Source organism: Carya illinoinensis, chromosome 11 (genome assembly GCF_018687715.1).
Source record: "Carya illinoinensis cultivar Pawnee chromosome 11, C.illinoinensisPawnee_v1, whole genome shotgun sequence".
NCBI lineage: Eukaryota > Viridiplantae > Streptophyta > Magnoliopsida > Fagales > Juglandaceae > Carya > Carya illinoinensis.
In genome coordinates this window covers 32,865,751-32,891,632 of record NC_056762.1, presented here as the reverse complement: position 1 = coordinate 32,891,632, position 25,882 = coordinate 32,865,751, and the positions used below count along the sequence as shown (strand labels likewise).

Here is a 25,882-nt window from a genome sequence, read left to right as displayed (position 1 = left end):
GGACCATGGGCTCTAAGCCCTGCTTGCTGAAGGATAGTCTGCTGTACCTCTTTCCCAGTGTTTCTGCTGAAAAAAATGGAAGTCTTCTCTATATTGAGCCTTTGACCAGTGACATCTTCATAGTTGCTTAGTACATGTCGAAGCCTACTCCATTCCTCTGGCTTGGACCTACAGAATACTAGGCTGTCATCTGCAAACAGCAGATGGTTTACTTTCAGGCCACCACGAGCTGCTGGTAATCTAGAAATTAGACCTTGATTCTCTGCTCTGTTAAGACTGTGGCTCAGAAACTCTGAACATATTATGAATAGATAAGGGGAGAGAGGATCTCCCTGTCTTATGCCTCTTGTAGGGTAGAAAACCTTCTGGGGGACACCATTAACCAGCAAGGAGTAACTCACAGTTGTAACACATTCCATAACCAGATTCACCCAACTGACAGCAAAGCCCATTTTAAGTATAAATTTCTGCATGAAAATCCATTCCACTCTATCATAGGCCTTGCTCATGTCTAGCTTTAAGGCCATAAACCCATTATGTTTACCTTTGAGTCTAGTTTGCATCGAGTGCAGAAGCTCATAGGCCACCACTACATTATCAGAGATCAACCTTCCTGGGACAAATGCACTTTGAGATGATGAAATCAGGTTTGGAAGGATGGTTTTGAGCCTGTTTGCTATTACTTTGGAGGCAATTTTATAGAGAACATTACACAAGCTGATGGGCCTGAAATCAACAACTGATTGGGGGAGCTTCTTCTTTGGTATTAGAGAGATATAAGTGTGGTTCAGGTCTCTAAGGCCTTGCCTGCCATTTAGAGCTTCAAGAATTGCTTCTGTAGCACCCTTCCCCACTGTGCCCCAATGATGTTGATAAAAAACAGCTGGGAAACCATCCGGGCCAGGGGAGCCAAGGGGTTTCATGCCTTTAATAGCTGCTGTCACTTCCTCTTCAGTAAAGGCCCTAGTAATCCAGAGGTTCATCTCTTCACTTACACACGGTTGGACAGACTGCAAAGCTTCATCAATATTCTCTGGATGTGATGAAGCAAAGAGCACTTGGTAGAAATCTTGAAAGACCTTGGCTATACCTTCTTGACTATGCTCTCTAGTTCCTTCCTCACTGGTAATCACTTTGATTGAATTCATTTGTTTCCTATGAGTAGCACATCTATGGAAGTATTTGGTGTTCCTGTCCCCATCCTTAAGCCACCTTTGTTTTGCTCTCTGCCTCCACTTGAGTTCTTCCTCTTCAAGCAGCTCATCTAATTCCTTTTGAATAATTTTAATCAGTCCACAATTTTGGCCTGTGTTAGAGTCTTGAAGCCTTCTAAGTCTCTCTCTCTTTTGGTCAAGCATTCTCCTCTGAGTCCTGAAAGCCTCCTTACTCCAAGCCTGCAATTTTTCTCTACAGCCCTCCAACCTTGTTCGAGTGTCTTTAAGCTTAGTCCCTCCAACAATTCTCTGTCTCCACACTTCTTTGATAAGCTCCTTGCAACCTTCCCTGTTGCCCCAAGCCACTTCATATCTGAATAGCCTTCTCTTTGGGACTACTTCTTGTTCAGAGTTGGCACAATGTATTAAGAGTGGGTTATGGTCTGAGCACTGTCCAGGTAGTACATGAGTTTGGTTAATATCAAAAAGGTTTGCCCAATCCTCATTTATCAGGGCCCTATCTAACCTGGATTTAGTTAAGTCTGACCCTACCCTTTTATTGCACCAAGTAAAGATAGAGCCTATAAAACCTGTGTCCATCAAACCACAATCAACCAAGGCCAACCTGAATTCTTCCATTTGTTTGAATGGGCGTGTTCCAAGACCAAATTGCTCATCTTGGTACATGATTTCGTTAAAATCCCCCATACATAGCCAAGGAGTTTGGATTCTAGAGTGAATTAATCTCAAGAGGTCCCAACTTTCATTTCTTTTAGCTGTGATTGGTTGACCATAGAAACCAGTAAGAGTTCTTTTGAGACTTGAGTTACTTGCATTTATCAGAAGAGATATATGTGATTGAGAATAAGAATCTAAGTCTGCCTTCACCCCCTCCTTCCATAGAAAGGCCAGTCCCCCACTTCTTCCACGACTGTCTACTGAAAAACTACATGCATACTTCAATCTGTCTCTAATCCTTTCGATCCTCTCCCTTCTGCACTTTGTTTCACTAAGGAAGATTATGTCAGGGCTCTTCTCCTTCACCAGAAGGTGAAGCTCACGAACTGTCCGAGGGTTCCCAAGCCCTCGGCAGTTCCAAGCTAGGTGTTTCATGGCAATTGGCAGGGCTGGAAACCAGCCTCTGCCAATTTAGCTTGTTTTGCCCTTCTCCTAGTCATAATAGGTTCTTGCAACTCCACCCCCAACCTTTTCTTTTGTTTCAAGCCATTAGAGTCAGTCATAACTGTGTCACTAAGGCCCAGTGAATCAGTAGGGTCATGAACACCCATTGTGTTAAAAGTTCTTGCTCTTCTCTTCCACGTAGGGCCTTTACATGGCCTACTAGATCTTACTTTAAAAGGTGAGTTATGTGATGGGGAGCTGACCTGTGGGTTGTCCCTGACCGAACTTGACATAGGATAGTTTCCTTGTGCCATACTGAGGCCTTGATTAGAAGCAACTTGGTTTGAAATCCCATCCTCTTTCGACAGTTCTGCAGCCACTAGGGGAGGCTGTAGGTTCCCACTGCTTGCCTGAAAAGGGATATACGGTTGACAGTCAGATTTGTACTTATTTCCTTTCCCTAGTAAAATGCCACTCAGTTGCACATTGTCAGAAGTCCCCATCTCAGTTAGCTCGAGGCCTGCTCCAGTTTCACCCTGCTTGCTGGGCCCCGTCCCATCCCAATCAGTCCTATTGTCCCCTGGCTTGTTTTGGCGCCAACTTCCTGAACTTTCAGAGTCTCCGCCCTTCTTGCCAAAAAAGGAAGCATTTCTCTGATGGGAGCTTGCCCTGAGCCACGTTCCATACTGCAACTCCATTTCTTCACGTCGTTTTCCTCCTAGAAGAGGGTTTGGACAAGAGAGGCCAGCATGCTTAATGGTCCCGCATTGGAAACAAAAAGTGGGTAGTCTTTCATACTTGAAAGGGATCCAGTACCCGTTCCCATCCATGTTAATAAACCTACCTCGTAAAAGAGGTTTGGTTATATCAACTAAAACTCTAACCCTGAGAAAGTTTCCCCATGCCATACCACTCGCATCAACATCCACTGCCAGGACTGAACCCACTGCCAAGCCCAGCCTTTCTCCCATGGTTTTATTCATTCCAGCAAACGGTAACTCGTGAAGTTGAATCCAACAAGGTTCAAACTTGAAGTTAATGTCCTTTGGAGCCAGACATCCTTCACAGTTGAACAAGCACACTAGGGACCTGTCAAAGGACCAGGGTCTTCCCGCTAGTACACGATCTTTTTCTATAGGATTTTGGAACTCGACAAGGCTTCTATTGAATCCTAGATCCTTGAAGACCACCTGACCTTCCACTTTCCATGCCTTGCTCATAGTCGCACGGAATGCTCCTCTGTTTACTTCTTTATCTGCTACTACTAGGATTGCTATGCACTTCTTACTTTTTTCTATAGATAGTAAAACTTCCTCTTTTGGGACAAGGACTTCTTGCTTCTCCTCCTCCGTGAGCCTTAATCCCTCGTACATGCTTGATAATTCTTCTGCCGTATCCATTCTCTGAGCCAACACTAACCTGAGCCGTAACACCCTCTTCGAACAAAGTCCAAGAGATTAGTCTCTACGTTCTGAAAGAACAGTAGAGGGGAAACACCTCACCTCTCAAACCGAGAGAAAGGATCCTAATTTTTTTTTTTTTTTTTTTGCTGGGTTCTTCATCTTGCCCTGGTTCTTGGGCGTTTCTGATTGAATTGAATTATTATGTATTTTATACACCTAAAATCAATATATTTGAATTATTTCATTACATTATTATTAGTTTTAGTTGGAAAAATGGTTAAGAAGCATAAATCCAAGTTGTGATTTAAATTGGTTAATAGCATAATTTATGTTTAATTTTATAACTTGTGATTTAATTGGGTAATGTTTCTTCATATGCACAACACATCTTTGATATTCTATTATTTTTATTGTTTTCTAGTTTCTATCCTTTTTAGGCCAAGAGATGGACGCTGGAGAAAAGAAGAGAGCTTTGGTTTTTCTCAAAACACACGCATGCGGAACCCATCTCAGTTTGGACAGACGCAAGGGAGAAAGTTTTCTTTTTCCTTATTGAAAGTTTTCTCAAGCCGTTTTTGGGTTTTGATGGAAAGTTTTGGATATTGGCAAGTGAGGTAGCATTTTGGGTCTGGACGAACGTGAGACACACATCACATTTTATATATATATATATATATGAACGGAACGGCATGCAAGTATTTTGTTTTATTGGAAGTTGGGGGGGTTTCGCGTGAACGGATGCAACACAGGGGTTTTCAAGAAGCTGCAGTGCTGTTGAAGAGCTCCTTGAGGGGTCGAACTTCCGCTGCCCAGCCTTCCTCTGCCATTGTCCAACCTCCATCTCTAGCCATTTAGCTTGCTCTCTCCATTTCCTAACTTTTTATTTAGTTTTATTTTGAAATTTATGGTGTATTTTTTAGATCTTTGACTTAGAAGTTTGTGCATTTTATTTGCTGCTTGTTTAACTTGATATTAGTTATTTTTCTTACTTCTTTAAACTTCCATTAGATAGGTATTATAATGATTATAGATAGATTTTGAGAATTTGTGATTTGAATACAATGATGAACCCTAGAATATTTATTTAAGGGCTTTTTAATTTTCAGCTCGTATTGCACAAATTATTTTCTAATCTAACATATTTCTTAGCTTAGTTTTGTGAATTTCTTAGTTCCATTATATATCAGATTGATTAAGGGTTAATTAGGGTTTAATTAATTTCAATTTTGCTAATTAATTTTTTGTTAATTAAGATTGTTTAGTTTAGTTGATTTCTTAATTGTTGAATTTCCTGTTATTAGATTCAGTTGTTAATTTTGAGTCTTGCAATTAGTTTGACAATTTTTGTTGTTTAGTAGGTGAGTAATTTAGAGTTAATTTTCTATTTTGCCTCATTAGTTGGTGAATGTTTGATTAGTTAGCTTACTTTATAATTTGGTGTTTAGTTAGTTTCATATTTAATGTTTAATGTGCTGTTAATTAAATGATTTTAGTAAGTTGCCGCTTGGTCAACTAATTTTAGCAAGTTTAGTTTAGTTATTAGTTTACTGTTTTGCATCTTGGTATTTTTTACTTTTCCTTGCAATTTTCAAAAATCCAAAAATATGAATTTGATCCACAACTAGTGCCTTTTTCATTTCTGTTAGACTCTTCCATTCATTATACATATCATCACTTTTATTTTCTTTTTGTGAATATTTTCACCATTTTATACGAGTTTTATTTTTAACAATTTTTCTCATGGAAACAATCTAGAAATTTTATTCCTAATTATTACAAGACGCCCTCCTGCATTTGAGATTGCCCTTGTGCTCTCATTTTTTAGTGAGCCATTGTCCTTGAGGACCCTATTTTCCTCTCGGAGGACACCCACCTCAGTAGTTGGCTTCTCTACCAGTTGTTCTATCACTGCTAACCTTGCTTCTATGTTCGCTAGTGTTGTTTCCTTCTGGTCCCGAACTGTCTGAGAATAGATTCTCGTAGGTATACGAAGGACATGTAAAACATTTTCACATATGGCACCACTGTTAACGTCATGTTTTGTATGCCTTTGGACTAGGTCCTCAGTAGCTCAAATCTTTAGTCTGGTGCCTGCAAATAGAAAGAAAACACCGCAAGACGGCAGCCAAATGGTGGCCAAGAAGTCTCCGATGCGAAAGTCAGCATATCCTTATCCCGATACTTGGGTGTCATTTTTATACCTGGTTATTGGGGTGCTTCAGCAGGGAGAGGTGTCCTTCCTGTAACTTCTTTAGCCATAATTATTTAATGCGATGTGGCTCTTTAGAGATGGTGCTTTTAATGCAACTTGACACTTTGGGTGCGCATTTAATATGGCGTGACTTTCTGCCTTGTCCTACCAGAGGATGCATGCCATCTGATTCTTCATTCTTCTTCCTTCAGAAGATTGTGATTTGCGCTCCCCTGTCCACTCAAGGTTATCTGGGACTCAATTTCTTTAATGTGGCTTGTTCTACCCACCTTTGTTCCTGAGTGATCTTCCCGCGCTTCCCAAGTGGTCACCGCCTTTTGCTAGGGGTCAAGAACCGTTTAAAAGGTCTGATGGATTACCCGATAGGCCTAACCCCTCACATGATTGGGCTCAGGATCTGGGCCATGGCTCCCGGGGGGGGGGGTAACAAAGGGGAAGATGAAGATGAGGTAAATGAGGAAAAGAGTAAGGCGAAGAAGAAGACGAAGGAGAGAGTAAAAAGGGCAAAGAGAAGGATCACATGAAGAGCAAGTTGTAGAGAGATTGTAAGAAAAAGAAAGTGGACAAAAGATTAACGATAAATATGTTAAATGAAAAAATAGGGAGGATGGGCACATAATGTCATATTGACCTCCTAAGACATGTCTATTTAAAAATATGCACCATATTCATATAAAAGTTTATAGATAAACTCACCTCAAGCATAGTATTATATTCTGTATGAATGATAATGTAAATTGTTTAATCCAAAATAAATACTTAGACATCGATGAGATCCATCATAAGAGTTGAGTGAAAAAGTAAAAATTAAGAAAACAAATAACATTGTGTATCTGACGCCAATATAAGATAATATATGGAAAAAAACTATAAAAAAAATAATATTATAACATAATTTAATAAAGAATCCCATAGCTTGATTGTACTGAAAGATTTTTAGCGTGAGAGTTTTTCTTTCGATAATCTCCACTTTAAGTATTCTTTTCTGATGGTGGACAACTAACTAAATTCATAGCACACTTCACAAATATTATATTACAACCTTTTAATTCATTTTACACTCATATTGTATGAGAATTAAAAAACTAACTCTACTATACCACTCTAATCGACAGGTATCCGCAATTGAAACATTTAAGTGGAATGACGCCATCTTTATGTGACTTCGATATGTTTAACATGTGATATTGAATTCACCTTAAATACATGTGGAGAGAATAAGGTTTAATAGATTTGTTCCTTATGTTGGGTAAGTGGTGTTAGATTGCTTGTACGAGTTTTAAATAGCTTTTTATTTTTAAATATTATTTGTCATGTTGGTATTGATTTCAAAGTTATGAATATTATTTGTTGTGTTCGTGGTGTGGCCACAGTTGTGTGCTTTGAATGTTAGTATTGTTTGTTGTGGTGGTGATGTCATGGAGCCATGCTATCAAGATTTGTTGTTTTGAATATTGTTAGTAGTGTTGGTTTTGTGACCCTTTTTTTTTCCAATTTTTTGTATCATATTTTGATTGGTGTACATTACAAACTTTAACAATCATAAGATTTGACTAAAAAGAAAGAACACATTCTTTCATACTAACATCAGAATATTATTAATGCATAATACAATAAAGAAATCCATACCTCTATTGCACCAACAGAAGATCTTCATGGATGTTGTTCCACGCTTTTAATAGGAAAGAGAAGTAGAAGAATTGGTAGATGAAATGGAATAGCAAGTACAAGAAGATGAAGAAGAAAAAGAGAAGGAGGAGAGGAAGAAGAATTGGATGAAATGGATGGAAAAGAAGGAGAAGAGGAAGAAGATGATGAAGATAAGGTAAAGAGTAAGGAGAAGGAAAGACGAAGAAGAGAGTGAAAATGGCAAAGAGAAGGATAACGCGAAGAAGCGAGCCATAGAGAGATCGTAAGAAAAAGAAAGTGGACAAAAGATTAACAATAAATATGTTAAATGAAAAAATATGGAGGATGGGCACGAAATTGCCAACCCTTGAGGGTAGCCATTTTGACCTCCTAAGACATGTCTATTTAAAATATATACCATATTTATATAAAAGTTTATAGATAAACTCAGCTCAAACATAGTATTATATTCTTCATGAATGATAATACAAATTGTTTAATTCAAAATAAATACCTAAACAACAATGAGATCCATCATAAGAGTTGAGTGAAAAGTAAAGCATAGGAAAACGACTAACATTGTTTATATCACACCAATATAAGATTAAAAAAAAACTATCAAAACAATAATATTAGAACATAACGTAATAAAGAATATTATACATTGATTGTACTGAAAGAACTTCAACGGGAAAGTTTTTCTTTCGACAATCTCCATTTTGAGTATTATTTTATGATGGTAGTAACCAACTAAATCCATAGCACACTCCACAAATATTATAGTACAACCTTTAATTCATTATACACTCATATTGTATGAGAATTAAAAAACTAACTCTACTATATCACTCTAATTGGCAGTTGTCTGCCATCGTATCATTTAAGTAGAGCGAAGTCACCTTTATGTTACTTCGATACGTTGAACAGGTAATGTTGAAGTCACCTTAAATACATGTCGAGAAAATAAGTTTTAATAGATTTGTTCCTTATGCTAGGTAAGTGGTGTTAGATTCCTTGTACTTCAGCAGTAGTGTTTTAAATAAATTTCTAGTTTTAAATATTATTTGTGATGTTGGTATTGATTTCAAAGTTATGGATATTATTTGTTGTGTTGGTGGTGTGGCCACTATTGTGTGCTTTGATTGTGAGTATTGTTTGTGGTGATGGTCATGTTATGGAGCCATGGTGGCGGGCTTTGTTGATTTAAATATTGTTAGCTGTTATGGATTTGTGATTGCTTTTTTTTTCCTTTTTTTTTTATCATATTTTTATCGGTTTCCATTACAAACTTTTTTTAGCAATCATAAGATTTGACTAAAAAGAAAGAACACATTATATCGTACCAACATTAGAATATTTTTAAAGCATAATAGAATAAATAAATCCATACCTCTATTGCTCCAATAGAGGTCTTCATTGATGGTTGTTCAATGCTTTTAATAGAATGGAGAAGTAGAAGTAGAAGAAGAGGAAGAGGTAGAAGAAAAGGAATAACAAGTACAAGAAGATGAAGAGGAAGAGAAGGAGGAGGAGGAAGTGGAGGAGAGGAAGAAGAACTAGATGAAAAGGATGAAGCTGAAAGGGAAGAGGAGGAAGAAGAAGACGAGGAAGATGAGAAAAAGAGTATTGAGAAGAAGAAAACAAAGAAGGGACTGAAAAGGGAAAACAGAAGGATGACGTGAAGAAGCAAGCCGTAAAGAGATTGTAAGAAAAAGAAAGTGGACAAAAGATTAAAGATAAATATGTTAAATGAAAAAAATGAGGACAGCCATTTTGACCTCCCAAGGCATGTCTATTTAAAAATATGTACCATATTCATAAAAGTTTATAGATAAACTTGCCTCAAGTATAGTATTATATTTTGTATGAATGATCATGCAAATTGTTTAATCCAAAATAAATACCTAGACAATAATGAGATCCATCATAAGAGTTAAGTGAAAAAGTAAAGAATAGGTAAACAATTAACATTGTTTATATCACACCAATATAAGATAATATAAAAAAAAAACTATCAAAACAATAATATAATAACATAATGTAATAAAGAATCTCATACATTGATTGTACTGAAAGATCTTCAACGGGAGAGTTTTTCTTTCGACAATCTCCACTTTAAGTATTCTTTTTTGATGGTGGATAACCAACTGAATCCATAGCGCACTCCACAAATATTATATTACAACCTTTAATTCATTGTACGCTCATATTGTATGAGAATTAAAAAACTAACTTTACTATACCTCTCTAATCGGCAATTGTCCGTAGTTGTATCATTTAAGTGGAGTGAAGTTATCTTTATGTGACTTCGATATGTTGAACAAGGGGTGTTGAAGTCATCTTAAATACATGTCGAGAGAATAAGCTTTAATAGATTTGTTACTTATGATGGGTAAGTGGTGTTAGATTCCTTGTACTTCAGTAGTGGAGTTTTAAATAGATTTCTAGTTTTAAATATTATTTGTGATATTGGTATTGACTTCAAAGTTATTAATTTTATTTGTTGTGTTGATAGTGTGACCATAGTGGTGTGCTTTGATTTTGAGTATTGTTTATGGTCGTGGTGATCTCATGGAGCCATGGTTGTGGGCTTTGTTGTTTTCAGTATTAGTAGCAGTTATGGATTTCTAGTGTTGGTTTTGTGACTACTTTTCTTTTCTTATTTTTTGTATCATATTTTTATTGGTGTACTTTACAAACTTTAGCAATCATAAGATTTGACTAAAAGGAAAGAACACATTGTATCATACCAATATTAGAATATTATTAAAGCATAATAAAATAAAGAAATAAATACCTCTATTGCACCAACAGAAGATCTTCATAGATGTTGTTCCGCGCTTTTAATAAAAAGGAGAAGTAGAAATAGAAGAAGAGGAAGAGGTAGATGAAAAGGAATAAGTGGTATATGATTCCTTGTACTTTAGTATTGGGGTTTTAAATTAATTTCTAGTTTTAAATATTATTTTTTATGTTGGTTATGATTTCAAAGTTATGAATGTTATTTGTTGTGTCAGTGGTGTGGCCATAGTGGTGTGTTTTGATTTTGAGTATTGTTTATGATGGTGATGATGTCATGGAGCCATGGTGGCGGGTTTTGTTGTTTTGAATATTATTAGTGGTTATGGATTTGTGTTGTTGATTTTGTGACTACCTTTTTTTTTCCTATTTTTTGTATCATATTTTTATTGGTGTACATTACAAACTTTAGCAATCCTAAGATTTGACTAAAAAGAAAAAAACATTGTTTCATACCAACATTAGAATATTATTAAAGCATAATAGAATAAAGAAATCCATACCTCTATTTTACCAACAAAAGATCTTCATGGATGTTGTTCCGTGCTTTTAATAAAAAGGAGAAGTAGAAGTAGAAGAAGAGGAAGAAGTGTATGGAAAGGAATAGCAAGTACAAGAAGATGATGAGAAAGAGTAGGAGGAGAAGGAGGTGGAAGTGGAAGTGGAGGAGAGGAAGAAGAACTCGATCAAAATGATGAAAAGGAAGGGGAAGAGGAAGAGAAAGAAGATGAGGAAGACGAGGAAAAGAGTAAGGAGAAGAAGAAGATGAAGAAGAGAGTGAAAAGGGCAAAGAGAATGATGACGTGAAGAAGCAAGCCAAACAGAGATTGTAAGAGAAAGAAAGTGAACAAAAGATTAACGATAAATATGTTAAATGAAAAAATAAAAGAGGATGGGCACGTAATTGCCAACCTTTGGAGTAGCCATTTTGACCTCATAAGACATGTTTATTTAAAAATATGTACCATATTCATATAAAAGTTTATAGATAACTCACATCAAGTGTAGTATTATATTCTGCATTAACAATAATGCAAATTGTTTAATCCAAAATAAATATCCATATAACAATGAGATCCATCATAAGAGTTGAGTGAAAAAGTATGGAATAGAAAAACAATTAACATTGTCTATATGACACCAATATAAGATAATATATGGATAAAAAAAAAAAAAACTATCAAACAATAATATTATAACATAACGTAATCATGTATCTCACACCTTGATTATACTTAAAGATATTCAACATGAGAGTTTTTCTTTCTACAATCTCCACTTTAAGTATTCTTTTTTTTCCACCGACTAAATCCATAACACACTCCACAAATATTATATTACAACCTTTAATTCAATGTACACTCAAATTGTATGAGAATTAAAAAAAAAAAAAAAAAACTAACTCTACTAGACCTCTCTTATCAGCAGTTGTCCGCAGTTGTATCATTTAAATGGAGTGAAGTCATCTTTATGTGATTTCGATATGTTTAATAGGTGGTGTTGAAGTCATCTTAAACAAATATCGAGAGAATAAGCTTTAATACATTTGTTCCTTATGATGGGTAAGTAGTATTAGATTCCTTGTACTTCAGTAGTGGAGTTTTAATTAGATTTCTAGTTTTAAATACTATTTGTGATGTTGGTATTGATTGCAAAGTTATGAATGTTATTTGTTGTGTCGGTGGTGTGGCCACAATGGTGTGCTTTGATTTTGAGTATTGTTTGTGGTGGTGGTGATGTCATAGAACCATGGTAGCGGGCTTTGTTGTTTTGAATATTGTTAGTGCTTATGGATTTGTGGTGTCGGTTTTGTGACTGTTGTTTCTTCCTTCTTCTTTTTTTATCATATTTTGATTGATGTATATTACAAACTTTAGCAATCCTAAGATTTGACTAAAAAGAAAGAAAACATTGTTTCATACCAACATTAGAATATTATTAAAGCATAATAGAATAAAAAAATTCATTCTATTACACCAACAGAAGATTTTCATGGATGTTGTTCCACACTTTTAATAGAAATGAGAAGTAGAATTAGAAGAAGAGGAAGATGTAGATGTAGATGAAAAGGAATAGCAAATATATGAAGATGAAGAGGAAGATAAGGAGTAGGAGGAAGTGGAGGAGACGAAGAAGAAATAACCTGATGAAAAGGATGAAGAAGAAGGGGAAGAGGAAGAGGAAGAATACAAGGAAGATGAGGAAAAGACTAAGGAGAAAAAGAAGACGAAGAGAGTGAAAATGGGAAAGAGAAGAATGACGTGAATGGATGCAAGAGTCAGGTACTTATGAAAATAGGGCACGATGCCCGAACATATAATGCGAGCAAAGTGCTCTCCTAATGTGTGCAAGATGTTGCTGCTCGATTTGGGTGGCAAGCACTTTTGACTTTTGCACACGTAGGGACGAGCACCTTTTGCAAATATCACCATATGATTTTTTTAAATGCTCGCCCCTAGGATGAACACTTCTCAGGGAGAGATTTTGGTTGCCATTAAAGATGAGCATTGTTTGCTTGCCCCGTAAGAAGCCCTTTTGTCCTCATGTGAGATGTTGTCACTCATCCGAGTGGGACACCCTTTACTCACCACGGGGCGTGAGCTGTTGTTTCTCACCCAAGGGTGCATGTTTTTGCTGCTCGCTCCAATAGATGTGAGCACTTTTGCTCAATTAGGTTTGAGCTCAACTTACAAAAAAGATTGACTACTTTTCAATTTTTACTTTTTGATCGGTTTGAGCACTTTTGCTTGCTCCCCCAGTTGCAAGCGGTTTTTTTCTCTCCTTGAGGTGGAGCACTTGCCTTTATCATGAAAAAAAAAATGCTTTACTCACCCACGGGTTATAGCATTCCTTCAATGCTATCACTCACCCTCTTGGATGTGAGGACTTTACCTCACATTCCAACAAAGTACTCATTTTTGTTGCTTACCCTTCATGAGAAGCACCTTTTGCTCAAGGGTGTGAACATTTTGCCACTTGTTTAAGTGTGACTATTGCTCTTCAAGGGGGCGAGCTTTATTGCTTGCCTTGGGTTTGAGATCTCTTTGTTCACCTCACAGGAATAGAGCTCTCAAGTGATTCAAGCAAGTTGATTAGGGATCGGATACATGCTCGTTAGTCGATCCCCCACATGATCCAATCTATTTCATTTGAGGTCAAATCTTGTGCTTAGGAGCCGAGTTGCCATGTGGTCCAATCAATTTGATTTGTGGTCTGATAAAATTCTCTGGAACAATCGCCCCTTGTGATCTAACCCATTTGATCCTGGTCGGATCACATGCTTAGGAGCCAAGCTCCCACAAGAGCCAATCACATGCTAGACACTGATGTGTTATTATCTCTAATATCCCCCACAAACTCAACTGCAATTTTGAGATGTTGAATTTGAAATTTAAATGTATCTTTCATATATGTTGATTGATTGTCGTTGAGACAATGAAAGTGGTGGTGGTGATAAAGTGACCGCAGTTAAAACATCAAATCTGGAATTGTAGTCAACAATATGTTGATAATGGTACAAATCTAACCTACAAAGTGCTAACAATAAGTTGAAAGATTAAGACAACAATGAATGCAATGAAGCATATTTCCATAAAAAAAAAAAAAAAAAAAAAAAAAAAAAAAAAAAAAAAGACAACAATGAGCTAAATATGGTCTTAATCAATTATAAGACCAATAGCAAAAGGCAAAAAATGGGTCTAAGGTTTTAAACAATACTCACAATAAATCTTAAAAGAACAATTGAGCTGCACATGTAAATTAAAAAAAAAAAAAAAGGCCTTGCTCTTAAAACCCTCTGCCTGCCTTTTCTCTCTCTCACCCTCCCTTGCACAGACGACATTTAATTTACAAGGATGATTTTGTGTTCAAAAACAGTTTATTCACAACGGATCTTGAAGAATAATTGGGCTAACATAGCCGCACATAATCTAAGCAAGTCTATTTTAAAATTTAATATTAAATTTTAAAATCTTATATCATTTTGTTTATTGTATTAATAGTTATACTAACATTATATAATGTAAATTAATAATTATACTAATACTATATCACTATATATTATAATATACTGTAATATATCATTATATTATATATTATATTAAATCATTATAGTCTATAATACAATTATAATATATATTATAATATACTACAATATTATCACTATAGTATTAGATATTATAATATACTATACTATATTATAATATAATACATTAAAACTGACAAAACGGACCCGAAACTAGTAAAATTGAAATACCGGTTTAGGAGGATAATTGGTGCGTAATCGGTTTTGAAAAATGTAAAATCGGTGCATACCGATTCAGTCCTAAATTTTGTTCAAAACCGAATCAAACCGGACCCGTTACACCCCTAGCCGGTACACAACACAACCTTAGGGATCTGCCAATGTGGCTTTTTTATTTTTTATTTAATGCAAAATGCATAGGAAAATTTTCTCCCCCCCCCCCCCCCCCACACCATCTAGTCCCCCGAGTGCACGAGAAATTGTGGAGTACACTTTCTCTCAGTTTTCTCTTCAACCAAACAAAAGTTTAGAAACAATTGGACTTTTCACCAACACTGAAGTTTACCTGATATTGCTGAGAAAAAAATAAAAAAACTAATACCAACATGTAATTTGCTTTCCCAATTTCAAAGCAGCTAAACAAGAAACCGTGTAACATACTATTTCTCTCAATTTTTCTTAGAAACCAAACAAAATTGATAGAAACAAACACTGTGTAGGGACCCTTCTTGGACCTATTCGGATGTGATGGTGAAGCACTAGCTTGGGCTCAATATCTCGATCCTAGTACTGAAAGCAAACCTTTCAAAGATAGTCAATGGTGAAGAGGCCAAGAACAATGTGTTGTTGGAAGAGGCTGGAGAAGGAGCGAGAGATGTAGGAATTGAATTGGAGGGAGAGAAGAGAGTGTAGGAACCGGGTCAGGCCGTGTAGGCAATGGAGTCGGAAAGAGAGGGTGTGACGGTGGCAAGTTTGTTGAAGCCAAGATGGGACAAGATCGGAGGGAGGAGAGACGGGTGAAAAAAGACTAGCGTTGCGGTTCTATTGGCGTTCCGAATCAATTGAACCATGACATGGACAAAATTAAACCGGTGCGTAGTGTAGAAAATAAAACCAGCTGCTTTTTTTTGTTTTGTGAGGGACAAATTCTTCCCTCTCTCCACAAATTCTTTGCCCACTCCCCCCTCCACTTTTTCGTCGATTTTATATGGTTTAATAATAACAAATGATGATGATTTTGTATTCAAAAATAGTTTATTTGACAGATAAAACAAATCGAAATGAAAATTGAACAAGTTGATCTTAAACAATTTGTTGGGTAATTATTTTTATTGTAATTCTGGGATCCTATTTTATTACATCAAGCGACAGTCTTATTGATATACGTTGACATTGTCTCTGCTTTGGGACAAAAGGGCTTCACCATGTTAAGAACAAAGAGAAATTAATTACATGCTTGATGGCAACTATGTCGGTAGGAATGACCCAATTACTCCAAAAAAAAAAAAATGAAACTTATTGTTCAAGATTGTACATGTTTGTTAAAGACAATTTAAATTGAATCAAGATTAGGACAACTTCGATAGCAAACAAAAATAATATACGAAACTGAACAAAAGATAATTTAAGATTTATGTCACTTTCTAAGATCATCACCATATCATGTTCCTAAATAGTTTTAAAATATAATGATTCTGTCAAAATATATTAGATAACTCAAATAATTCCACATTGTCTCCTAACTCTTCTAAAGTCAAGGGGGCTCGAATAAATTTATGAAATAATAAAAAAGAATTCAAAATTATATTTTTAACTTTAAATTTAGAACGAACAATACACTCACCATGAATGATTACTTTACTACACCGTTTAAATAATTATAGAACCTCACAATGATGATGAGGATTAAAATCAATCAATGGAGTGAAGAAATGCTAGAATTGAGGATAAACGATGATTTAAAAAAAAAAAATTATAGTGATAATGATTATAATAATAATATCAACAATAAATTATTTTCCTAGACAGATCACAGTTGGCAATTGGCATCGGTTTTCATTCCTGCACTACAAGAAAAATAGCCTTTTGCGGCCAATTTATAGCGGCGAAAAGACTATTAGCAACCAAAATTGGTTGCTAATAGTCTTTTCGCCGCTATAAATTGGCCGCAAAAGGCCATTTTTCTTGTAGTGCTGGTTGATCGCTCTAGCCTTGAGCCACTCGTGTGATCGATAGTACGTAATGAAAAAAAAAAAAGCTAGAGATCAAAGAGATTTCACAAATGGCCGGCGTGGAATAGTGCCATATCATCAAGGGGAGCATTTTTTTTTTTTTAATCATTTTCCCCAGACAACTCCCATACCCCACGCCCTGTGTCCCCATGCATTCCCAAATCCAGTCCCGTCTCTAGTACCCATCCCCAACATCGTCGCCGCCAATTCTCCTCTCTCATCGGCAGGTGCACATCTCTTATCTCACCACAATCAATTGCGGCCCTCTATTTGTGTTCATGTACTTTGTCCCCTACGCTTTCTCTCTTTCTTTTTTATTTTTAATTTTTTTTTGGCTCCTTTTTTAAAAAGTCTCTCAGTGTTAGGTGCCATGGCAGAGATTGGGGGTCATTCGCGCGCACCTCCTATTTGTATAAAACTAGTGTCCAAGATATTGCCTTTTTAGAGGTCACGTCATATTTGTATAAAACTGATTTTAGGGGCCACATCCAAGACATACTTGGTAATATATATATATATATATATATATATATACACGAATACAGAAGCAAGAGTGACACATTGAGAGTGGATCGCTGCATCACTAAGCTTGAATACGTGGGAGGTCCTCCTGCAGTTCATAATCTCCTTGAGGTGTAGAGTTAGGGCATAACAACTGTATTCGAATATATATATATATATATAGAGAGAGAGAGAGAGAGAGATGGCAGTGTTGAACAGGGTTGGCAGCAACGGCAGAATCAAGTTTATGGGAACTAATAGCGAAGTTGGTGTGTGGTGTATGATATGTAAAGATGATAAATAGAATTTTTTTAAATATCATATTATTACTAATATAGATAATTCGTAAAACTGAAAAAATGGGACTAGACCTTACCGAAATTAGAAAAACTGAAAGTTTCGATTTTGGTAGTGAATTAATCCAATATCGGTTCTTAAATTTTCAAAACTAGTATATACCGATTCGGTTATAAAAAATATACAAAATCAAATCAAACTCAACCGATTACACCCCTAGACAAAAGGCCAAATGGGTCATTTTAAGATGAAAAATGATACTTTTAGTTTTAAGGTGATTAAGTGTCGCGGATCCTTTTTGAAAAAATTAGATAAATATAGACCTACACGAAAAAATTATTATTTTTTTAATGATGAACTTCACTTTTTTCTAAAAGGAAGGGGTCCAGCATTTTCACACCAAAGCACTGTATTTCTCTTTTAATATTAAAGAGGATTTACGTTCTTGATAGAAACTATACCCGTGGGAACGACCCGATGACTTAAGGTTATGGCATTTTATTTCTTTACCCACGGGCCACGTTAGATTGACATAAACACTAAAAATACAGATTAAAGGATACGTACAGAGTTTTAACCTATGTGCAAGATTGGGCTAGTTAATGAGGGAAAGAAGATTATAATACGACTCCGTAAGCAAACAAAAGAATATATGAAAGTGAATAAAAAGATAAGATCTATGACACTTTGGAAAAAACCATGAAGGTGGCGTTACTCTCAAGCTGCTTAGTGGAATGAGCTTCAGCCATTAATACACATAATTCCTTGGATTCTTATGTGTTAAGTTCCTCCTAATTAATGGCGGTTATGTTAAGAAATGCAGCATTAATCTATTCCCAAGTTTTAATTTGTCAGCTGTGCCAATATCTCTTCTATTTGAAACTTGCTTTTAGAAAAAATTTTGGCCTTTTGTGTGAAAGCAGCCTAATCAAATTACGATATATATATATATATAAAAACATTTTATTAAATATACTTCACATCACTATCGATAAGCGGATTTTTAAGATCAAAATTTTGTAATTAAAAAGATTATTAATTTTCGACGAAAATCGTTTTCGTCGAAAATAATCATTTTGATTGCAAAATTTTAGTCGTAAAAATTCGTTTTTCTTGTAGTGCATACCAGCTAGCTTGAAAATAGAGTTTTTGATTGTGTATATATAATAGTAAAAAATTTCTTATCCTTTTTTGTTCCTCATGGCGTTTATGTTAAGAAATCCAGCATTAATGTAGCATTTATTTTAGATCAATACCTCACCAATGTTTTGTTAGCCGTGCCAATATATATATAAATATATATATATATATATCCTCTAAAATTTGATCTAAAATAAAGATAATTTATGGGTCGAGCAGCTGGCTAGATATAGCATTGAAACTGTCCACTATCTATCAAGATAAATCTAGCTAAATGCATATTAGTACAGAACAAAATCCTTTAAGAATTAAGAGTTACAAGTACTAGACCTGTTGGGTATGAGACAAGCTTGTGCATTTTTTATACGCAAGTAATCTACACGCTCAAAGAAAAATCATAGCATGATACTCCTTAATTTACTGATGTCCGGTCAATACAGAATCTGTGCTTTGCCTATGGCATGTTAAAAAGAATGATTAGCTTGTGAGATTTCCTGGGATCTACGTTGCAGGGTATAGGAGATCGAAAAGAATTACAACAACCACGCATGATATTCATGGCCGAAATTAAGTGATCATATGCAGTAAATATCACACACGTGTGTGTGTGATATATATCATCCTAGAACAGGTACATAAATGAGAGGATCCCAAGTGTTAAAGTATCTACTGCAACCACATCAGATCCCTCAAGCTCCAGCTCTACAGATTGTGCACACAATGAGTGTCCAAGAAGTACCATTACCAATATGGCAAGAGCACCTCTCCAAGATCATGACAGCAAGCCTCCAGACAGTAAGCCTTGCAAATATGGAAGCTCACACTTAAAGCAAGTCTTTGCAAAAATCATGGATCCTACAAAATCTGATATATAACTCTGTAATCTCATTGATTCAGCAAATCAATCTTAATTATGTTAATTGTATCATTTGCTTCCTTGTAAAGAAAATAATGTGCATCTCTCAAGAGTGTATCTTTTGATTCTTTTATTGACTTGTACAAACTATATAATGAATATACAATATACTGCATGGTTTGGTGTGTTAGCCAAAACCATTTTTCTGTCATTTTGTTCACCAAGTGCCATTTGCGCCACCCCAACTGTTGTTCTCACCGTGCACAACCTGCTGCTCGGCTGACCACACATCTTCCGACGTTGCCGCTCCATCAATCTGAAACAACTGCGCTTTCCCATTAATCTTATTTGTTGACAGCAGCTCCATAGCGCCCTGATCTGCATATGCCAAGTTAAACGTTGCCCCGGTTGCACCAGGAAGGTGCCATGCCGATGTAGAAGCAGCAGCAGCAGTAAACAAGCCATTCTGATCTTGGACATGGTTCGTCTGTGCGGGCCATGGCACTTCGTATGCTGGTTCAGAAGACCATTGGGTGATGCTTGTTGGCAACGCTGCTTGGCAAGATTGATCCCACTGGACCCCAACATGTCGTGCTACAGCCTCGTGATCATGGTCATTATGGTCTAGGAGAGAGTCAGCCAGCTTATTGGGACGCGGATAATTATTAGAAACTTGCATAGAGTCCAGAATCCCAACCCCATGAGGAGCAACGGCTACAGTTGGCGTTGATGATTGCCCTCTCTTTGTACCAATGTTGTCAGGTGATGAGTTTTCCACCATACCGCTGCTGGCTTCGGCTCCCAAACAACCAGCGGGAGCTGCGAGCATTCGCAGTCCCTTGCCATCGAGCAGCTTGGCCTTGAGGGCCCCAACAAGCCCGTCTGTTTCTGGCGTGAACGCCCCGCTCCCTTGCTCGAATGAGAAGGGCTCGGCACTCTCGTTGAAAACATGGTTAGCATAAGCGCCACCGCAAGTGTTTGATCCGGACTGCGGTAACTCGAAGTTGGTGCGAGCATTGGTACCGCGTAAGTTCCGAGCAGCAGCATCGTACGCACGAGCAGCGTCCTCAGCAGTGTCGAATGTTCCCAGCCAAAGCCTGACCTTCTGCAGGGAGTCCTTGATCTCAGCCACCCATCTCCCGGATGGCCTCTGTCGGACTCCTACGAATCTGGGGTGTCCCCTTGAGGATGACTTCCTGCTTCTGCCCCGCGGGACGTCGTTTGGCGATCCCATATGATCTCCTCCTCCTCCAATCCAACTGTCTACGTGATCGAAACTTCTGAGCAACTGAGGTGCTTTTCCCCTTATAATGGTGTCCAGGAACAGGTATGTGCAACTTCCACATATGGACAAACGTCGAGAAAATGCCATTTTCGGTTGCTTAATTTATTGGGTAAATGGGGAAGTCGCTGTTGCAGGCCTATTGTTTATATCGATCGCCAACGTTAAAATATTACAGCAAACCAAAATTTGATTATTGTAAAGGAATGGAATGGTTGCCATTTGCTTAATTATTATTCACCGCAATTCATTTCATCATTGCTTAAGTGGCAGTGATGAAACGATGATAATGATAGATTATCATATTATATCTATGGGGCCACCCACATATTATATCTTCCCTTCAAGGTTAATACATTAATACTTAAAGAGTACATCCCTGGCTAGCTGTGTAAACCTATCTGCTTAGCGTTACCATGCAAAAAATAAAAAAATTAATAAAACTATCTGCCATGGCCAAGTCAACAAAAAATTCACAATTCAAATAAATTAAAGTTGAAGAATGATAGTTACAATTGTAAGTGTATAAATATTGTGTAATTATTTGAAAAAAAATGATCAATAAATATGGGATTTACTTAAAAAAAAATAATTTTTTAATATATAGTAAATTACACTCTTTTTCAAAATGACTATACGACACTTATGCACTTTACAACTGTATATAGCATTATCTTATTAGAAAAAAAATACACGATAACACTTATCAAAAATCAAAATGTAGAGTCGGTATTTACATAAAATAGAAAATACCAATTCGCATGCCACGGCATTAAGTTTTTAACCGCGGAAAGTTGATATTAACTAAAACAATTAAATAATTAGGTACACAGAAATAAACGAAATTTTCAAAGAAAAAAAACTTTTACGAAATAAAGTTACAACTCAAATTAGAAAAATACATATCAATTTAAAATAAAAATAATAAACTAAAACAATTAGGAGTTTATGAATAACTAAATTTGAAAATATACTAATAAATATTCGAGTTAAAAATAGACTAAAAGACTTAATAAAATAAACTTAAAAAACCAACTCAAATTATTAAAAGTAGATAATATTAAAATATCTAAACTCAAAGAAGCTGAGGGAAAACTGCCTATTTGGTTGTTGAACTCTATTACTCAATTGAGTTTAACTCAGTTTAATCTAATTTTAAACTGGGTTTAACATCTAAATATTCAAATTTCAAATTACGAAACTCATCTCAACTCAAAACCTCTTTATATGTAAGACCCACAACATTTTTCAATTCAACACATCTTTATAGGTAGGACCCACAACCTTTTTTCAATTTCTCATAAATAGTACTAAATTCATTTTAACATCCAAACACATTTAAATTCATTTTAGAAAGTCCAATGTAATTCTCTCTATCAACTCAACTCACTACTATTTATAAATAATTCAATTCAACTCAATTCAACTTAACGTTCAAATACAACGCCTAAAACTTAAGAAACACACACACGACTCGCCTCCCATGTGAGTGGCTCACATAGGTGAGGGCCACCTCCAAGTGGGCCAATCACTATGGATGACCCTCGATAACGCCACCTCAGAAGGTGGCCCATTCACAATGCCTACTATGGGGTTATCTCCTCTAATGGCCACCACCTAATGAAAACCTTTTTTACTTCTGTTTATGATACCAAGTCTTAAATAAATAAGTCACGTATAAGTTCTTGTAAAAAATTGAACCTTACTTTAAAAAGTATTAAAAAATTATTTTTTATTATTAGAATCTACTTTTATACAAAGAACTTGCATAAGGTCTATTTATTTGAGATTTGTATTTAGAATTACATTCTTTTTTTTAATACGAACTATTTTTCATTTTCTTATTTTTTATTTTTTATTTTTTATGTTGTTTCTAATGTCATTTTTAAATTTAATGACATGTCATGTTGACAGGGTAATTTTTGTTTCTTAAAATATTGATTATATATTATATGATTGGTTCTGATACGATAAGTGACTGTCATGGTAGCATTTTCCATCATATTAGCAAACATTGGATGCATCAATTTGAAATTCAAGATATACCACAAGGATTGGTTTTTCGCAAAAGTATATTCAAATGATTTATTTAAATTTAGGCAAAACCTAAGGGATCGATGGATAAATTTAGTACTCAAAAATTAAATTGGTGGATTTAAAGTAATAAGTTTATAGAAAATGATTTATATAGTGTTAGAGAGTGTAAAATTTATGTACTCTATTTGAAAAAAGTATAGAAAATTTAAAATTCACACGAAAAAAAAAAATTAATTTTTTTTATAATAGATGTAGCTTTTTCAAATAGAATACACAAAAATTGTATGCATTTCTCTAAATTTATAAGTTCAAAAGTAACTAGTGAAAATCTCGTCCAAATCCAACCCATCAACCCAAACCCACGTAATTAAGCCATTATTTGCTTCCGCCGCAAATGGGTAACCCATGATTTTGGAAATGTCTCGTGCATTTTGGAAGTTGTGGGGAACGACATACAAAGGATCTCCCAAAACTTCTAATAGTTGAGGTCTCCCCGAGCCTAACAGAGTGTGGCCAGGGGCTTCCTAAAGCACACAACAATACGTCCCCGATGATCTAAGCAAAAATTATAAAAGCTGTAGCCCACAGTTAAACATTAGATTATGGACATCTTTTCTTTATATATATATATATATATATTTTTCTGTTTTAGAAGGCTTTTTTAGAAGAGAGAAAGAAAGCGCATGCCTTCTACCTTTTAGAGAGAGATATTATAGATTGATAAAATGATTTTTAGAATAAACACGTGTAATGTTTTTCATTGGCTTACACAGTGAGTTAGTTATTTCAGTTACAGCTTTACACGTCTGTATTAGTCTATAAATACAGACCTATTATTCTGTAATTGAGATCAACTCAATAAGAATACATTCTTTCAATTTCATCTCTCTCGTATCAGACCTATCTTTCCTCTATCTTGGATTACTCTGTTACATGGTATCAGATTGTAAATGGCTTCCGCTTCTGAATCAAATGTGGAGAATATTCCAAGTTATTACCATTTACAAAGTGGTGATTCACCAGGGAACATACTAGTGTCAAATGTCCTCACCGGAGAAAACTATCATACATGGAGCAGATCCATGATGATGGCTTTAAAAGCCAAGAATAAGATTGGGTTCGTGAATGGATCAGTTTCGCAGCCAAGTTCAACAGATTCTGCATATGAACTGTGGGAGAGATGTAATAATATGGTCTCTTCATAGATCATCAGCTCTGTTTCAAAAGAAATTGGAGGTAGCATCATATGTGCAAGAACAGCTCAAAATATGTGGGAAGATCTGAAGAACAGATTTACACAAGGAAATGGTCCAAGAATCTTTCAATTACAGAAAGATTTATCAGTTTTGACACAAGAGGACTTATCAGTACGAGATTACTATACAAGATTCAAATCCCTATGGGATGAATTGCTGGATTATAATCAAATTCCAACATGTACATGTGGAGCCCTAAGAACCTGTAAGTGTGATGCAATAAAAATTTTCTTGGATTATCAAGATCGCCAGCATGTGATACAGTTCTTAATGGGGTTAAATGATTGTTTTTCTCATATCAGAGGGCAAATTCTAATGTTAGAACCTTTGCCGAATATAAATAAAGTGTTTTCTTTAATTGTTCAAGAAGAGAAACAGAGAGAGATTAGCAAGCATAACATGATTGATACTGCTGCTTTTATGAGCAAAGTTCAAGATACAAATCCAGCAATGAAAAGGTTTGCTCCTGGAAAACAACAACAGAAAAGAGATAAGCTGTTCTGCACTCACTGTGGTATGAACAACCATACAGTGGACAAATGTTACAAGGTACATGGTTATCCTCCAGGCTTCAAACAGAACTCAACCAATTTTCGACAAAAGGGAAGATTTACAGCAACTGCTAATCAGCTTTCGGGTCAAATCTTGAGTACTCCTTTTGAGAATTTTAATCAAATGCCTTTCTCTCAAGAAGACTATCAAAAATTGTTATCATTAATTCACCCACAACCTGATGATAATACCAATCATCAAGCTGCGAATATCATTTCTAATTCGATTGCTCATTCTACTCAAGGTATATCATCAAATTCTACCTTTTCTTTAAGTGCTTCAGTTTCAGCCTTAATATCTGATAATACATGGATTGTAGACACAGGTGCTACAGACCATATTGCTCATTCAATTGACATCTTTACTTCAATCACCAAAGCTTTAAACACTTCTGTTAAACTCCCAAATGGAAATACTGTACCAGTAACTCATATTGGTATAGTTCAGATATCTGAAAATCTAACTCTTAAAGATGTACTTTGTGTACCATCTTTTTCCTATAATCTACTCTCAGTGAGTAAACTCACTTCATATCAGAAATGCTCATTTATATTTTCATCTGATTTTTGCCTTATTCAGGAACTTACCCAATGGAAGATGATTGGGATAGCTAGAAGATCAGCTGGCCTTTATCTACTGCAGAAATCAGGTGCTAGTGATGTTGTTATTCCACATAGATCCAATTCTGTAAATTCTATAATAAGCTCTCAAGTCTGGCATAGCAGATTGGGACATCCTTCAATGTCTAGACTATCATTTCTTTCCAAAAATGTACCAGATATTAGCCTTTCCAATAAATTTGTTGATCATCATTGTACTGTTTGCCCATTGGCAAAACAGAAAAGATTACCATTTGAAATTCATTCATATAATGAAAGTGGTATTTTCCATATTGTCCATTGTGATATATGGGGCCCTTTTTCAATTCCAACCCATAATGATTCCAGATTTTTCCTTACTATAGTTGATGATCATTCAAGATTTACTTGGGTAAACTTGATGAAAAACAAATCTGAGGTCAGAAACATATTCAAAAATTTTTACAACTTAATTGAAACACAATTTGGAAAGAAAATACAATGTATAAGAAGTGACAATGGTTTAGAATTTAAAATGACAGATTTCTATGAGTTAAAAGGAATCATGCATCAAAAGTCATGTGTAGAAACACCTCAACAAAATTCTATAGTTGAGAGAAAACATCAACACTTGTTGAATGTAGCTAGAGCTTTAAAGTTTCAGTCAAATATTCCTTTAGTTTTTTGGGGAGAATGCATACTAACTGCATGCTATCTTATAAATCGCATACCATCTTTGGTTTTAAATAACAAATCTTCACATGAAATTCTTTATAATACAAATCCATCTTATAATCATTTGAAAGTTT

The 25,882-nt window shown here is 35.5% G+C and overlaps 2 protein-coding genes and 1 long non-coding RNA gene across 3 annotated transcripts in view; 2 read left to right on the top strand and 1 right to left on the bottom strand.

The window, feature by feature from the left end:
• The window catches only part of LOC122281571, a 45,342-nt gene extending 36,300 nt beyond the window's left edge, over positions 1 to 9,042 (top strand). The window contains exon 4 of the long non-coding RNA XR_006230251.1: positions 7,007 to 9,042. This is a non-coding gene — a long non-coding RNA (uncharacterized LOC122281571). The remainder of the gene's footprint in view (positions 1 to 7,006) is intronic.
• A 10,424-nt stretch (positions 9,043 to 19,466) lies between these two features.
• LOC122280351 (ethylene-responsive transcription factor ERN2-like) lies at positions 19,467 to 20,630 on the bottom strand. Its single transcript, XM_043091207.1, has one exon. The coding sequence runs from the start codon at positions 20,600 to 20,602 to the stop codon at positions 19,586 to 19,588; it is 1,017 nt and encodes a 338-aa protein (XP_042947141.1). The 5' UTR covers positions 20,603 to 20,630; the 3' UTR covers positions 19,467 to 19,585.
• Positions 20,631 to 23,904: 3,274 nt separating this feature from the next.
• LOC122282896 lies at positions 23,905 to 25,344 on the top strand. The gene is made up of 2 exons (XM_043094958.1): positions 23,905 to 24,739; positions 25,075 to 25,344. The coding sequence occupies exons 1-2, from the start codon at positions 23,956 to 23,958 to the stop codon at positions 25,107 to 25,109; spliced, it is 819 nt and encodes a 272-aa protein (XP_042950892.1). The 5' UTR covers positions 23,905 to 23,955; the 3' UTR covers positions 25,110 to 25,344.
• The last annotated feature ends 538 nt before the right edge of the window (positions 25,345 to 25,882 follow it).

Coding starts and splice junctions, on each gene's coding strand:
- LOC122280351 (XM_043091207.1), bottom strand. CDS start 20,602: ATGGGATCGCCAAACGACGTCCCGCGGGGCAGAAGCAGGAAGTCATCC.
- LOC122282896 (XM_043094958.1), top strand. CDS start 23,956: ATGTGGGAAGATCTGAAGAACAGATTTACACAAGGAAATGGTCCAAGA. Junction 24,740..25,074: donor GATTGCTCATTCTACTCAAG/GTATATCATCAA, acceptor TGCCTTATTCAG/GAACTTACCCAATGGAAGAT.